This window comes from Daucus carota, chromosome 6 (assembly GCF_001625215.2).
Source record: "Daucus carota subsp. sativus chromosome 6, DH1 v3.0, whole genome shotgun sequence".
In the NCBI taxonomy this organism is placed as follows: domain Eukaryota; kingdom Viridiplantae; phylum Streptophyta; class Magnoliopsida; order Apiales; family Apiaceae; genus Daucus; species Daucus carota.
In genome coordinates, this window is record NC_030386.2 from 29994626 (window position 1) to 30011855 (window position 17230).

Sequence of the window (17230 nt, forward strand, 5' to 3'; positions counted from 1 at the left end):
TATAAACAACCTTCACTTGTCGTTGTAGAAGAACGGCACCACAGAGTTAGAAATCGAGCAAAAGAACTATCTGGTGTTGTGGTATTGGGAGAGAGGAGGTTGTATTTAGACTTGTGTGCTACTCTTTCCCATAATTAAATAATCTGAAACAAAATCAGATTAAAACTTTCAAACTACTATATTTCATAAATAATCTGACACAAAATCAAATTCTGAAAAGCTACTATATTTCATAAATAATCTGAAACAAAATCAGATTCTGAAACTTGCTTCTAATATATTCGAAACTAAAAAAAGTAGTTCTAATTTCTGCTATTTTTCATCAAAAAATTTCAGAAAATTAGAAAAATAGAACGGAGCGATGTGAGAGGCGCCACCTACACGCCCCTCGCTTCTCCTTTGTATAAATATACTAGTGAAAAAGCCGCGCTTCGCGGCGGCGTTATGAATTTTTTATAAATTTAGATAAGATATTGTTTTAGCTACTTTCCCGTCAAACATAATACTAATAAAAAAATATTATTATTTAGGTAAAAATTAATTTGGGCCGTCCTCCCCTTAAACACAATACTAATAAATAATCTTTTTTATAAATTTTGATACGAAATAATATTATAATTCCATAAAAGTTATTTTCAGCCGTGTTCCCGTTAAACATATCTTCAATATATTATATATTATCGAAAATAAGAATTGTATATATTACTTTACATAACTTAAATATAAATTGTATTTTATCTATTATTATTAGTTTGAATAAATATAATCCTATTTCTTTTAGGATTACTAAATAAGAAAAGAATTGTATCATCGTTAGAATTCTATAAGAAATACTATTGTATCATCTTTAGAATTTAATAAGAAATACCAAATAAGAAAAAAACTGTATCATCTTTAGAATTAAATAAGAAAAGAATTGTATTACTTTTAGAATTCTTAGACCTGATTTTTTGAATTATAATTATATTTTCTCTCCGAAATTCAAGAATTCTAAGGACGCCCGCATCCTCCTTTATATATATATATTGATTGATGATTGATTGATGATTAAGGAGTATATGGTCAAACTTAAATAAATATAATTTTTAAAAAAAACTTAAATAAATATATATAGTATCTTACAGTTAAATAAATATAATGAAATAGTATTCAAAGTTAAGTATAAATTATGATGTATTACTAAGTGTAATGTTCTCAAGATGATGTTTTAACTAAAATTTGAAATAATTATAATAACGAGTGTTTTCACAATTTATTTGTATTTTTAAGTATTAGTAATATTGTTGAAAATTTTAAATTAAAATAATATATTAAATCATTAAAAAAAATTTAATCATATAAATATATTCATAGGATAGAGACATAAAGAGTATATTTTGCAAGTAAGTTATATTAGAAATAAAAGCTTGTTTTTTGAAAAAATTCATATTTTTTCTGTTTTCAGAGATATATTAAAAAAAATTAGGGGAATCTACAAAACTACCTATCTTTTCTTTTATTGTTTTCAAAAATACTACCTTCCAGAATTATTTTTAAAAATATCTTTTCATAAATTTTTTTTTTCAAAAATACTGTTTGCAACTTTTGCAACCTCATTTGCAACTACAGGCGGCGCCAGCCGTGTTGCAACCTGATTTCAAGTTCCAGTTTTCAAATGTCATTTTCGACCTCATTTTCGGAATCGATATCTCATTTTCGGAATCGATATATATATATCGATTCCGAAAATGAGGTCGAAAATGACATTTGAAAACTGGAACTTGAAATCAGGATTTGTAATTGCATATATGGTTGTATTCAGTTGCATATGGTTGCATTCAGTTGATTCTATTGTAATCTAATGGCCCCGCCAGGGGCACACCATACATCTGTTGTTACTTACAGTTTTCAGTTGCATTTAGTTGCAACTGAGGTTGCAAAAGTTGCAACTGCAGTTGCAACCTCATTTGCAACTTTTGCAACCTAATTTGCAACGATATATAGTTTTCAGTTACATTTAGTTGCAACTGAGGTTGCAAATGAAGTTGCAACTGCAGTTGCAAAAGTTGCAACTGCAGTTGCAACTTCATTTGCAACCTCATTTGCAACTTTTGCAACCTCATTTGCAACTTTTACGGCTGCGCCGCCCAAGGTTGCAAATGAGGTTGCAAAAGTTGCAAATCGTATTTTTGAAGAAAAAAAAATTTTATGAAAAGGTATTTTTAAAAACAATGAAAAAGATGGTAGTATTTTTAAATAACTAATTTTACAGATGGGTATTTTTAAAAAGATCCCAAAAAATTATTGATATTTGTTACTTAGCAAAATAATTATCTATTTATGAATTTATTTTATTTACTGTTCAAAAAAAATAAAAAACTTGTTTGTGAAACACTAGCGTTGCTTTTAAGTGCTTTAAAGTATCATCCGGCAAAGTGACGGGATTTTATGCCTGTGTAAAGTTGTTCACCATTATTGTTGATAATGTTCCAATATGTTAAGGTGGGTGTATCTATAAATATCTCTGCCTAGACTATGCGCAAGTGCTTAGGTGGGCTACATTTGCTGTCTAAATTATGTTGATTCAAGACCACTCCTGAATTTTACTAAGCACCTTTTTCAAGCTAGTTACGTGTTCGTACCGGATTGTCAGAGATATAAAAGTTTTCATGTTTCAAAAAAAAAAAAATTCATTTCTAAATAAAATATATAATTAAAATTTCAAAAAAGTTAACTATAATTTTTATTATATAGTTAAATTATTCAAACTTACGTGTTACAAATTACTAAAATAAATTAAGCGCCAAAAATTAAATATCAAAAAGGTTTGAAAAAAAATATTATATACTCCTTCCGTTTCTATTTACTTTTCCTGTTTGAAATGTCGGGACTGTTCATAATATGAGACAAAATACTAATTTACAAGACTAAATATAGTCATGAATGATCTTGTTGTATTCGTATTGTTGTATTCGTATTCATGAGTACTTTAATACGGTTAAATTTTTATATTTCATACTAATACGAAATTAAAGATATTAACGATCAAAAATGTGTGTTGACTTCGTGATAAAAAGAAACAGGTTAAGTATTAGGAGACGGAGAAGTACCAACCAAGAAATATATTTTGACTGATGATTTGTCTGGCAATTTTAGACGTGAGTTTGGTGTCAATCACTCGAGGTTCTTAAAAGTAAATGACTAGTTGTTGGACTTGGGAGAATGTAACCAACATTTCAGTTTAAATATGAAGAAATGCACTAATTTTGTATAGTAATCTGATCATTTTTAATTCTCTAAAATTTTTAATTAAAATTTTAACAAATCATATTATAAATAAAAATTATATGTGATATATCAAAATCCATTCATTCCAACTACTCATTAATATTGTAAGATTCATATAATATATTAACATATTAACTCAGTATATTTTATTTCAATAACTTAGAATAACAATAATAATAATATATTATTTCTATATTTTATCAATATTGTTAAATTCCTTACATGTTGAGTGAATTTTACATATGTTTTACTTGTTCAATTTAATGAAACATCTTTAGTCAAAAATTATTTTTATATTTCTTTTTAATCATCTGAGTCTTAGAACTTAATCCTATTTGATACCATTATGTATAAATAGATAATATAGTCAAGAATAAAAGGACGATAAAGATAACTTTTTTGAAGTAAATGATAAAGAGATATATATTTACGGAACGGTATTCATTCAGGATTTTAAATTGTATTTAAAAATCTGATGGTATTCAATTATAATTGTTAAAAGTTCATTAAAATACGATGATATTCAAATGCTGATTTTTTTTTAAATTTCACAAAATGATGAATTTTATGATATTACCGTGTATTTCAAATTTTTGAAATCCGACCAAAACCCATGAGATTTTGAACCATTATGTTTAAATCCAGAAAAATCTGTATCAACTCCAACATTTTATCAACAATCTGCACGCAATCAAATTCACATATAATCCATTAAAATACATATATTAAAAACAATCTATTAAAATTCTAATGAAATACACCTCTTCCTACTTAATGATATGATTTGAGATAAGATGTTGTAACAATCTACAATTACAATAATGATCGGAAGAATTTATGCAAAGAAAAGAAGAAGACTTGATTTTTGAATTTTATTTTGAGTTTTTTTAATGACACACTAATCATACTGTATTTAGTTGGAATATTTTCATCGATATAAATTTTTCATTTTTTTATTAAATAATGGTGTTAATATAATAAAAAAATCAATAAAAGACATCTCGAGTCAAACGAACACTAAATTTTAACCGTTCATTCTCACAAACAAATAATTAAATGATATTTTGCAGATGATGTATATATAAATACAAGTACTCACTTCATGTATTCTCGTTGAATTACTGCTACCTTTTTTATAATGTCTAGTGAAGCTATCGTTTAAGCTATCAATCAGAATTACGATTTCATACAACATTCTATTACCAAATCAAGACCCTCGCGCTTACAATCAAGTAGCGAAAACAAGCCTCTCATTAAAAATATAAGCTAAAATCTGAAATAAAAGCAAAACCGAAAACAAATAGAAATGAAAAAAGTTTGATATGATATTCGAAATCATTAACTCTCGACTCCGATAAGCTATTCTTGGATCAAAGAAAAAAATAAACCGAAAACTCCAATGATATAAATTAAAAAAACAAACCAAGCCTAATGAAAAAGAAAAAAAATCCCTTCCCTGAAGATAAAGACCGTTGAAGAAAATAAATTGAATAAAACAAATAATAAAATTTGAGATTTTCCATCGATAAAAGTCGGCCGAAGCAAGACGGCTGCTCTAAGAATATAGAAAATTTTAGGATTTTTGAGAGACAGGGTTTTAAGTTTTTAACACTTTGTTTTTTTTTTTTTATTAACACTTTGTTTTATTAATCGTTAGTATATGTCGGTAGTCGGTGGGATTAGAAAATCTGTTTTATTTTTGAGAAAGCAGTATCAGATTAAAAAGTAACGGATGGGAAAAATAGAAAAGGTTGCAATTAGATGATGTAATGCATAGAGAAAAGATAGACTTTTCAAACTAGAGAAAAGTAAAGAAGACAGAACAGACAGAACAGACAGAACAGAATAGAACAGTTTCATCCATCTATCTCTCTCTCTATGCAGATGCAGAAGCTTCCTAATTGCATGCCGAATATATACAAAAAACTCATGTAATTTACACATCTACCACCAGCCGCAGACTACCCAACTCATAATTATCACTTACGAATCTCACTGTCATTTATATATTTATCTATTATCTATATATATATCAGAGAAACATCGTACTGATCAGTGATCAGCCTAGCCTAGACATGAGGGAGATTTTTAAATCAAATCCTTCATGCTTAGCTTTTACTCTTTTCGGATTTCTTTTTCTCGGTCTCATCACTGTTTTATTCTCCGCTGGTCATTCAAATTTTATCTTGTCGTTTGCTTCTCTTCCTTCTTCGACGGCCTCCTCTAGTTCTAATTCCACCTCATCGAGGCCCAATCCTGATACAGCTCTCTATCCATTTTTCACCGTAAGTTACATTCAATCCGGACGAGAATCGAATCCAGGACCTGTCATATATCGACGGATGATAAGTCGTAATTAATTTTATTGATTTGTGAGATTTATTATTGTGTTGGTGACGGTCGTGCAGGATAAAAAGAAACAAAAGGCGGTGGAAGAAATGATAAAACAATTGGAAGCTGAATCATTGTTGAGAAGAGGCAAGACTAGAGATGAGAAACTGGAGAAAATTGAATCCGGTTTGGCGAGAGCAAGGGCTTTGATCAAACAAGCTGCGGCTTCTAGGCTAAATCGCAGCCGTTCATCGCCTCTCAAGGATCCTGATTATGTTCCTCATGGTGATATTTACAAGAATGCTTACCTATTCCACAGGTACCAATCTATTTCTGTTCTTTCAATTCAGGAACTTAAAAGTCAATAATATACATGCATGACAATTGACGTAGTACATTGGCCTTTTGTGTAATTTCATTATGCATGATTGGAAATTGATAATGGGCCTGACAGGCTGACACTGGGAAATGGGCTTAACTTTATGCAGGAGTTATTTGTTGATGGAAAAGCGGTTTAAAATATATGTGTATGAAGAGGGAGAGCCCCCTCTGTTTCATTATGGTCCTTGCAAGAACATTTATGCTATGGAAGGACTGTTTCTCAACTTCATGGAAGTGGACACTCGTTTCAGAACGTATGATCCTGATCAGGCTCATGTTTTTTTCCTTCCCTTTAGCGTTGTCATGATTCTGGAGCACCTTTTTCATCCTGTTATTCGCGACAAAGCGGTTTTAGGACGTGTCATTGGTGATTATGTACGCATGATTTCGTCCAAGTATCCTTATTGGAACAGAAGTCTTGGAGCTGATCATTTTATGCTTTCGTGTCACGATTGGGTAATTTTTTATACTTTGATAAGTGCTTTGCTAGTGTCTCACTTGACACAAATTGATCATTGATGTACTTTATGGTCCGTTTGGAAACCTGGATTTCATTTAAAATTCTGAATTTGAATAAGTAACTTGTTTGGGAATATGGATTTGGATTGAAATACATGATATTCAAATATTAGTATAAACCTGAGAATTTGAAATGACCGCCCAAACTGTTATTTGAAATGAAATACACATTTTCCAAACACCCTTTAAATGTATTTCTGAGCACTATTATTGTGAAATTCAGGGGCCAAGATCGACATGGTATGTTCATCAACTATATTTCACATCAATTCGAGTGCTATGCAATGCAAACACATCCGAGTTCTTCAATCCAAGAAAAGACGCATCCATTCCTGAGATCAATATCCGATCAGATGATATCAGCACACTTACTGGAGGGTATCCGCCTTCTAACCGTACAGTCCTAGCATTTTTTGCAGGACACTCACATGGTAGACTGAGGCCTATACTTTTCCAGCATTGGAAAGGGAAAGACGAAGACATCCTCGTGTACGAAGAAGTGCCACAGGACATTTCCTATCAAGAAATGATGAAGAAGAGCAAGTACTGCCTGTGCCCGAGTGGTTATGAAGTTGCCAGTCCAAGAATCGTAGAGGCCATCTATGCAGAATGTGTGCCCGTGCTGATTTCGCAGAGCTATATCCCTCCTTTTAGTGATGTTCTTAACTGGGATGCCTTCTCCATTAAAGTTTCAGTGAGTGACATACCAAATCTAAAGAAGATACTAATGAACATTTCTGAGGAAGAGTATATAGAAAAATATAAGAGAGTGAAACAGGTGCAGCAACATTTTTTGGTGAATGATCCTCCCAAGAGATATGATGTTTTTAATATGATTATTCACTCAGTTTGGCTTCGAAGGCTAAATTTGCAAATATTGTATTAGCAATTTAACATTGTTGCATTGGGGAGCCTTACTTATTTGGGCTCAACTTGGACTTGTAAAGAGAGTTTGTATGTAGGTTCACCTTTGTTGTATTGTAGCCTCAAAAGTGAATGCTTGGGCTAATTTATTCCTTGTACAACTTTACATTAAAAAAGTAGCAGCAGCATTCAGAGATTGAGAAGTTGACCTGCGATTGAGGAATAAATCATCGGTATATCGTATATACAACTGCTACTCCCTCCATCCCAAAAAAATTGCGTAAAAAATGAATAAAATTAGATGAAAAGTGGATATAGTGCTATGACCCATTTATATTTAATAATAGATTTGAGATTGTGGAGGAAAGTATATAATAGTGTTTATATTATTATAAAATGGAGATAGCGAAAGAATGTAGTTGGTGTAATGATGTTTTATATTATAAAAATTTACTATTTTTGGAATGTATACAATTGGTGGGACGTTCCAAAACGAAAACTGTATACGATTCATTGGGACGGAGGGATTAAGTAAGTTGTTAGCCTACTTGCCTTGGTAGGCCAATGATGAATATTCCAACGGTTGACTATTTGTTTGTATATCTGCTAGTAAGTTGTTGGAACGGTATAATAGTGTGATTACTGATCTTAACATTTAGCATCATTTCATTTGTCTACGCTTTAAAGTAACAAGAAAACGTAGTAATAATGCTCTGAGTGATAACACTTAACAGTATCAATTTATTAATTTCTCATCCTAATTTTGTGTTAGGCTATATGGAGACCCAATTTTATTGGAGATTTGGAGAACACATCTCTCACCGTTAATTTATATATCTATTCAATGGACACGACTAAAGATACAATAATTTGTTTTTATATCAATGATCACATCACGTGCATTTAATATAAGTATTTAGTCGACATTATCATCAAGGGGAAAGCATAAACTAAATTACGAGAGAAGGGAAGATGAGAAATATATATTACGGATATCCAAAATCCCGCGCTTCCGTCAGCACAATGAAAAATTGTAAGTTATTACAAACTTATTAAACAATAAAGTAAAAGAGAAATAAAATGAGAAGATGATTATGGAACATATCTATACTCCCGATGAGTGCAGTATGAAGTTAAAATTAGATGAGAAGAGTGAATAATATCAAGTTGGGAGACAATGTGAATTTAAATTAGGAGAGGGAAAAATACAGGACAACCAAAGACAAATTAGAAGGTGGACAGGACAACCACAACCAAATTAGGTGGAAGGATAAAATTTTGCATTCAACAAAAAAGTTGTAGAACAAAGAGATGATACCGTGTTTGTTTGTGGAACATATTTATAGTTTCAATTGGTGCAAGATGGAGATAAAATTAGATGAGAAAGGTGAACAATATTATAATGGGAGACAATATGAATTTAATTCAGGAGACAAGATAAAAAATGCTAGACAACGAGGACAACTAGTTTCTAGAGAAGATAATATGAATTTAAATTATCTAAAAAGGGGATGTTTAAATTATCTAAAAAGGGGATGATAGACAAGCAGTGCGGCTAACTCAACTGGCAATTCACAACAAGGTAGAAGGATAACATTTTGAATTCAACAGAAAAGTTGCAGAACAAAGAGATGGTATAATATTCCAACAAACAAAAGATGTATTTATACGATTTCTATGATAAGAAAACTGGTCAAGGCATGATGATCATTTGTTTCGAAATCGTGTAATATTTTTGGTACTAACTGCCACCATCAGATATGCCATATATACATTTTGTTGTATTTAATTGAATGTTATTAAAATAATTATTGTTTTAATTGTAGACCGCTAGATTAAAGATTGTTGGACAGTTTAGATGATGGTCTCCAATACTCAAAAAAAAAGTACTCCAAAAAAATTTACTCATTTTGATATAATGTATTTTGAATTTAACATGCAATTAAATATTATAAATCAAGTTTGCTAGCTACATATCAACTATGAGCAGACCAAAACTAGATAGGTGGAGAGTTAAGTATCATTATGTTTAATATTCAGATTTGAAGACCGAATATGAGGCGAATGCATGCTCATTTCTTAATTACAACAAGCACACTGCAACTTGTAAAGAGTCGTTCCTGATGTCGATTTATGACGGGCTATATTATTCTCTACAGCTTTAAATGATTTACGTACGGTTTCCAACCATTGGAACTTTTAGTTTATAGGAGAATATGTGGGTGTTGGGCGGGGATTTTAAGCCCCGCTTCTGGAGTTTTAAGTTAGAAGCACTTATTCGTACTGTTTGTGTAAAAAGTCGGGAAACACTTATAAAAAGTTAGAATTTCTAGTTTTTGTTTCGATGACTTCTACATTTTTTTCCAAACACTTTAATCACTTATAAGTCTTAACTAACTTTTAATTTTTACTTCACTTTTTTTACTTTTAACAAGAAGCACCTATTTTAATGTCACTCAAACGGCTCCTATATATATTCCTTTTCAGTAGAAATTAATTACAGTACCAAAGACTGTAAAAATAAATGTCTAAAAACGTCTGGCAACAATGCTCGTTCAAGATGACATTATATTTATATTTATGAAAGTATAAAGATTAACAGGAAAAAAGTTTTGCGGCGATATTCTACAGATGTCTCACATTTCGAAGGGCAGATATTCTGAATTACAGAAAATAAAATATACAAATACACTAATGAATGTAACTGCATTGTCCTTATTCAAGAAATTAAGGTTTGCAACATGTAATTAACATTAGGACCGTGCTTTGATATTGTAATATTCCGTAATTTTTAGAATAATATTAATTGATTAATAATAATAATAAAGGATTAAAATTGAATTAGGATTTAAAATTGACTTAGGCTAATGGGCATATAATATGGATCAGACTTGTATTCGGATAACGGGTAGGTATAGAGTTAGGGTTTGCAGACTCTTTATATATTTATTCGTTCCCTCATCATTATTTAATAATCTTGTGAGAGCCTCGCAACCTTTTCTTCGTTTTTCTTACAAAAATTAGCAGGCCTTTATTCACACAAATCAGCTTTCTTGTAAAATTCGTAGAAAATTCAATTCTTATCGGATTTCGATGATTCTTGATGTTTCGGAAAGCTCTTTCAATTTCCTACAACTTCCGTTCACGATGTTTTCTTAGATTCGTTTTCGAACTGTTCTCAAAATCCCAAAACATATTCAGGTCCTGTTTTCGCTCTGAATCTGATCAGCAGACGTTTTATTTAATTCCCGATTCGTAATGAGTCCGTTTTTGACGATCCATACCTTTTCGGAAAGGTCTTTTCGTCCTCTACATCTTTTGTGTTTTGAGTTTTTCTAGAAAATATCGTTTAGGGGGTCAAAACAGTATATTAGTGATCTGGGCAGATTGGATTCATGGAGGCTTTTGGAGTTTTAGAGGAGATGATTGTGGTTGGTTGCTAAGGATTGATTATATGATCTAAGATGATGTTAATTATTGGTTTTCGGTGTTGTGGTAAGTTTCCGATTGATCTTTCTAGTGTTTTTAAACAGATGTGTTATATGTTTATATTTGATCTATAAATTTGGGCTAAGTGATTATATTTGAATTGATTTGTGTTCTCGTATATGTGCGGTGTTGACGATGATTTCGGAACTCTTATTTATGCCATGGTTTGTGAAAATAAGAATAAGAATAAGGACCGAGTCACCGGGTTATAGTGACAGTTTTCAGAAAATTCAGGACCGTTATCACCAGGTTGTAGTGGTCGTGGTATAAATTATGAGTTCTGGGTTATTGTTCACCATGTGATTGTGGCATCGAATAAGAATATGAAAGTGTTTTGAAAGTATTTGTTGCGTATACTGTTATCGTATAAAAAAAAGTATATTTTATCTTATATGTATATTTGTTACTTGGCCTGACTAGCTGGATCGATTAGTTGCTTGCTGGGCTGTATAGCTCATTACTTGCAATTTTCAGGTCTGATTTAAGAGCAAGTTGATGTGCATTGGATTTGGAGTTCGGTGATGTTAGATTTGGATTGACTTTTGGACTTCCGTTAGCTGCGCCTTTGTAATAGTCACCTTTGTAATAGAATTTTGGATTAATAAATTTGTTGTATTTTAATTTTGGATTTAGTTTTAATATTCCGAAAAGTCGGGATGTTTCAGATATTAAGGAGCAAGATACTCGAGACAAGTTAATTTGTTTCAGTCTAAAAAACATGTTCCTTAATATGTTCATCTAATTTCCGGACTTTCTAAGTCACATCCATATTATTCAATTTAATTCAGACCGGTGTTTTTTTATGTTGACCATTTCAGTTAGTTTGACATAATATCATTGTGCATGATTGCATCCTAGCCTCAACCCCTGCTATATATCTAGAGTGTACAAGACCACAGCAACTCCCATTTCGATCAGCATATTCAAGTAGTTCGTTATTTATATTTTTAAGAAGTTTCTCAGCACGCTAGCCACAACTTAAACGATGAAGGTATGTATGATCGATTTTTTTTTCGTCTCAATATTAACCCATTGATCAAAGTTTCGTAACACCGTTTCCAATTTGTAATTTTCTCAAAAAAAAATGCAGCAGAAGGTGGTGATCAAAGTGGCAATGTGCAGCCCCCAGAAATCTCGTGTTAAGGCCATGAAGATTGCAGCTACTAGTTACGGTTAGTCATAAATATCGAATAATGCTGCTTAATTGTTCCATTTATTTAAATTTTATTATCTGCTGATCATCTCAGACACATGTTTTGCAGGGGTAGAAGCAGTGGCATTGAAGGGGGACGACAAGGATCAAATAGAGGTGATCGGAGAGGGAATCGACACGATTGAGCTCGCGAAATCACTGAGAAAATACGTCGGACGTGCAGACGTGGTGAGCGTCGGTCCGTTTAAAGAAGAAAACAAGAAAGAAACGGAGGAAGAGAAGAAGGATGTGGTGGTTCCTATAGGTTATTATGGATATACTTGCCCTCCCTACAATTATGCTCCGCTGCCCTGCTACTATGATGAGCCTTCTTGCTCCATTATGTAATCACTTTGTAAACACGATCATCAGCCGATTGTGATCCATGCATGGATCATCGCATTTGAATATTTATTTTTCAGTCTCTTAATTTGTACATTTGAAACCATTGCAAAGGCAGTGCCTGATATTTCTGCGACACCTCTTAATTCATAAAAGCTCATTTCTGTAGTTTCAAGTCAAATTGTTAGTAGTGCAGTACAGGAAAAATAAGTAAAATTGGGAATTTAATATTAATTACAAATCTCACTTGACAGTTGACACAGTGAAAATGATTGGCGTTGATTAAAAAACGTCCATGTGTAAAGGAAGATTGCGACAGGCGAGCTGCTAGCTACTAAAATTTACAAGTGCAAAGAAGTTCTGCAAGCAACACTTCTGCCAAAACAAAATTTGCAAGTAGTGATATTAGTACATATGAAGGCCATAAAAAATGCGCCGGATCCAACCATTTGTCTTGTGAATATTCCTTTGTTTGGATGTGTAATCTATTTTCTGGTATCAATTCATCCATCATATGAATTAGATTAAAGGATTCAATAACAACGGTCTGCAACAGTGGTCTCCAAATTGTGGTTCTTTCTTTGCATGTTTATCCAATTTTCAAGAAATTGACACAGCTACTCTCTCTTAACATCTAGCAACAATCAATTGTCTTACTCATTTCCTCTATATAAATGTTGCAGATACAAACTCTGTTCAGTACAATAACTAACATCTAACTCCAGCTTTATTTTTCTGAATTATATCATACCAATACAATGAAGGTATAACTTAGCTAATAACACTTATTATCATTCAAATATATATATTTATCTTCCGAATTTACATCTGAATTTCTATGAATTATATGTGCAGCAAAAGGTGGTGATCAGGGTGGACATGTCTGATCCCAAGAAGTCTCGGGCTAAGGCCATGAAGATTGCAGCCACTTTTTCTGGTATGCACTTTTTTTGGTCATTGTGTTCTAGCTGCTGTTACATTGTCTGATATTATGTATACTCTTAAACAGGAGTAGAATCAGTAGCAATAAAAGGAGACGACAAGGATAAATTAGAGGTGATCGGAGAAGAAATAGACACGGTTGTACTGGCCAAATTGTTGAGGAAGAGCGTGGGGCGTGCAGATTTGGTTAGTATTGGTCCGGTTAAAGATGACAAGAAAGACAAGAAAGATGAAGTGAAGATCAAGCCTAAGCTCCAGGGTTATGGTTCAAATTACCCTTACAATTACTATTACTGTGAACCGGTTCCTAGTTACCAACATGTTTACGAGACGAGAGACTCCTACAATGATCCCAACTGCTCCATCATGTGATCAGCTCATGATCATCTGTAGTTTCTGGTTCTGTTTCTAATACTATCGCCTATTCGGCTTGCTTCTTTATAAAACGATGATCGGATGAATACTGCTTTTACAGATTATGTTTATATGTTTATAAAACTAACACAAGTGGAACTAAGGGAACAAAAGTAAGCTGTTGATTAACTATTTGTGTGTGTCTTCAAACATCTGAACCACCTGTTTCTATGTAAATATACTTGTAGCAGCGCCGAAAATTACATATAGACATTACAATAGCACTCAATATGCATTTACAGCTGAGGCTAATCACAAAACTTCTTCTCACTTCGTCTCGTCAGAAGCTTTCATTTCAAGCACCCGTTCCTTCGTGTCTTCAACCTGTAACATAAATTATATATTTAGCAGCTGAAATTCTCACTTCAATATATGCTAAAATGTGTTCTCAAAAGACAAAACAGAACCTCTTTTTTCCAGTTGGTAAAACTTGTTATAATAGCAAGCAGAATACTTTGCACCAGAGATCCTATGACTAGACCGATCCAAAGACCCTTGGCCCTCATATGCACTAGGAAACCCAAAAGTAGCGCCATCGGAATTCCTACTAGATAATATGACCCGAGATTCACATAAGCCCCTAGACGCTGCCATCCTGTTCCTCTTGCAACTCCTGCAAATACATCAATGTAACTTATTATACGAGGAAAATGGTAACACTCTTTTATAGAAGAGTTTACATTGCTTGAATAAAAAGAATAAGTTATGACATTAATTACCGGAAAGTATTCCTTGCACGCTGTCCAAGATCATGGTGAGACATATAAATGGAGCCATCCTCCTCACATAGTCTATAATATCCTTATCGCTCACAAATGCACGACCCAGAACATGGCGAAGGGAGTAAAGTACTACGGCTGCAACACTCACCTCTATAACTCCAAGTACCATAACTACCCAGACCGTCGTCCTAACAGCCTTTGGATTTCCAGCCCCCAGTTCATTTGAAACCCGAACACTGTAGATATTCAATATATTTTATTGATTTAGTGAGACAAAATAGTTGCATAGACACTTTGGCGAACAAATCATACACGCACCTTGCAGCAACACCAAGAGAGAACGGAGCAAAATAATGTAGCGCAGTCACTGTGACACTGTTGAAGATAATATTATTGATCATCAGAAGAGAGCAATTTTTTCTATTATACAATCATTGCAGTAATATATTCAGATTATCATTTTGAAAGTAATCCGAAAGAACGAAGCATTGCCTGATTGACAGCACTGAAGTCTGCAGTTGGGGATCTTTCATTACTCCAGCCAGCAATATAATTATCTCATATGCCCACCATTCAAGACTGCATACATTCACAGAAGCATTTGCTAAAGAACAAAAAAGGAAAAATGATAAATTTCATCGTTAGTGCAGGAACTGTAATTACCAAACCATGAGAGCAGACGGGATCCCAAACCGGAAGAAGTCCTTGATTGTACCAAAGATTTCCCAAGATAATGGAGCACGAGTATCAGCACATTTGGGTGAATACATGGCATAAAGGCCAAGAAAGATAGCATTAAACCAATACGATAAGCCCATAGCATATGCTGCTCCATCGCTTCCCATATTGAACTTAAACACAAATGCCCAACAAACCGGTACATGAAATAGCAGAGTTGCCACTGAGCTTGTAAGCAGAGGAAGAATCAAATACTGAGACTGCAAGTAGCGGACCAATGGCTGGAGAATAGCATAGGGGAACAAAGCTGGTATCATCCTGATCGAATACTTTCCAGCTTCGTGTGAAATCAGGGGATCTTGTTTCATTAGGACCAGGAGTTTCTCCATGAAGATCCACAGAATACCTATTGGTATGCAAATTATGAGGAGAGATATTATGGCCCCATAAGTATAGTGTGAAAGTTTTTTGTGCTGCTTCGCGCCATATGCTTGTCCACATAAAGTTTCCAGTGCACTAGCCATTCCAAACTGTTTTTAACAGATCAATATCTAATTATCAATAACATGAAACTCATCAATTTGGAACTGAAAGTACGTCATGGTGGCTGGGAGTTTATGCCTTTTAGCATCAGACCTTAGGCAGGACAGAATTAATCAATGCAAAACATGGTCTGATAAAACATGAAACACTTTCCTAAAATACAAATATTGCTTAAAGAATTTGGAAAGCAAAACTTATATCCTTCTAAATTCTGGGAATAACATCCGTATGATAAACATGAATAGTCAATATTTGTCTGTACCAGCACCAATAGGTCCGTTGACGAAGTGTTCTTGAAAAGTTGACTTGGATCATACCATTAAAAACAATGAGCTGAATCTAATCTTCAAAATTTTGTTACTAATCCTCAAAAGTTTTGTAATAACACTCATTTTCAATAACAGACCCTTCTCTACGAGCGGGATGTTTACAGAACAGAACAGACAAGTCAAAAATTCCCTTAAATAAGACCTGAAAACTTGTTTGCTTATGTGCTACTCAAATCTTTAAGAAAGAAGAGAAAAAGTAGAAACTCACAAGAAAGCTGAAGCCGGTGACATTAGTGAAAGACATGGAGACCACAGCACCGGAGAGTTGCAGTTTTCCAACATGACCAATCATTAAAGTAGACACAAATCTCAACATATACTGTGAAGTTGTCACAATTAACATTGGTGTGAAAATCATATTGATCTGCTTAGCCTCTGCTTTAAAATCACCCCATGTTGACTTTTTAAGCATCTGTTTCTCTTTGTTTTCCGGGGTCTTCACTGCCACAGAAGCCTCTGAGTCTCCCATGGCTTCTCCTTCTTCTGCTGCTGTAGCTAACAAGTGTTACTGTAACTAATTCTCTAGCAAGAGTAAAATGAGAGAAGGATAAATTGTCTAGGACAACAGATTGTTAACTAACTAAATTCTTATATGTCAACTGTTGGTGAGTCCATCTCCTGGCTGCGCTCATATGTGTTTGAATTGTATTACTATATTACACTACTTCATTTTCAACAATTATTAGTATTCGTTATCATTGTTAAATTTCCTAGTAAATGCATTGACAGTGACTCGGGGCCGGTCATAAATCAAACGTGTTTCAGGCTATAAATTATATGTGCAGCAAAAGGTGGTGGTTAGAGTGGACATGTCTGATCCAAGAAGTCTCGGGCTAAGGCCATGAAGATTGCAGATACTTTCTGGTATGCATTTTTTTCGCGGGAATTGTGTTCCTTGCTGTTGTGATCACCGTCTGATGTAATGTATATTTGCTCCATCATGTGATCAGCTCACTCCTGAGGATATATACATGATCATCTGTAGCTTCTGCTTCTGTTTTGACAAATCTATAGAAAAGCTAATGATAATAAAGATGTCTGATGCACCTTATATGTAACCGGCTCCTTGTCAATATTATTATTATTATCAGTTTGTATTGTGATCGCTCTAAAATTAATGTAGCCACAGATTCAGGTTCAGATAAACCATCAGTACTTCGGTACAGACTCAATTCTTGCTGCAAAAGCTTGTTATCGTTAAGGTGATATAAGCTGTT

General features: G+C 33.2%; 4 protein-coding genes across 4 annotated transcripts; 3 read left to right on the plus strand and 1 right to left on the minus strand.

Moving 5' to 3' along the window:
* Nucleotides 1–5088: 5088 nt before the first annotated feature.
* Nucleotides 5089–7589, plus strand: LOC108225084 (probable glycosyltransferase At3g07620). The gene is made up of 4 exons (XM_017399897.2): nucleotides 5089–5552; nucleotides 5676–5917; nucleotides 6087–6435; nucleotides 6722–7589. Exons 1-4 carry the CDS (start codon nucleotides 5343–5345, stop codon nucleotides 7382–7384), a joined length of 1464 nt encoding a protein of 487 aa, XP_017255386.1. The 5' UTR covers nucleotides 5089–5342; the 3' UTR covers nucleotides 7385–7589.
* Nucleotides 7590–10342: 2753 nt separating this feature from the next.
* LOC108227019 (heavy metal-associated isoprenylated plant protein 16) lies at nucleotides 10343–12546 on the plus strand. Its single transcript, XM_017402011.2, has 4 exons — nucleotides 10343–10857; nucleotides 11326–11842; nucleotides 11942–12023; nucleotides 12114–12546. The coding sequence occupies exons 2-4, from the start codon at nucleotides 11837–11839 to the stop codon at nucleotides 12389–12391; spliced, it is 366 nt and encodes a 121-aa protein (XP_017257500.1). The 5' UTR covers nucleotides 10343–10857; nucleotides 11326–11836; the 3' UTR covers nucleotides 12392–12546.
* A 263-nt stretch (nucleotides 12547–12809) lies between these two features.
* Nucleotides 12810–13721, plus strand: LOC108226224 (heavy metal-associated isoprenylated plant protein 16). The gene is made up of 3 exons (XM_017401172.2): nucleotides 12810–13149; nucleotides 13241–13322; nucleotides 13395–13721. The coding sequence occupies exons 1-3, from the start codon at nucleotides 13144–13146 to the stop codon at nucleotides 13697–13699; spliced, it is 393 nt and encodes a 130-aa protein (XP_017256661.2). The 5' UTR covers nucleotides 12810–13143; the 3' UTR covers nucleotides 13700–13721.
* Nucleotides 13722–13841: 120 nt separating this feature from the next.
* Nucleotides 13842–16663, minus strand: LOC108227911 (protein DETOXIFICATION 14). Its single transcript, XM_017403303.2, has 7 exons — nucleotides 16222–16663; nucleotides 15127–15671; nucleotides 14956–15042; nucleotides 14782–14838; nucleotides 14461–14699; nucleotides 14149–14354; nucleotides 13842–14065 (listed from the first exon to the last, which is right to left on the minus strand). The coding sequence occupies exons 1-7, from the start codon at nucleotides 16480–16482 to the stop codon at nucleotides 14009–14011; spliced, it is 1452 nt and encodes a 483-aa protein (XP_017258792.1). The 5' UTR covers nucleotides 16483–16663; the 3' UTR covers nucleotides 13842–14008.
* Between the last annotated feature and the right edge of the window lie 567 nt (nucleotides 16664–17230).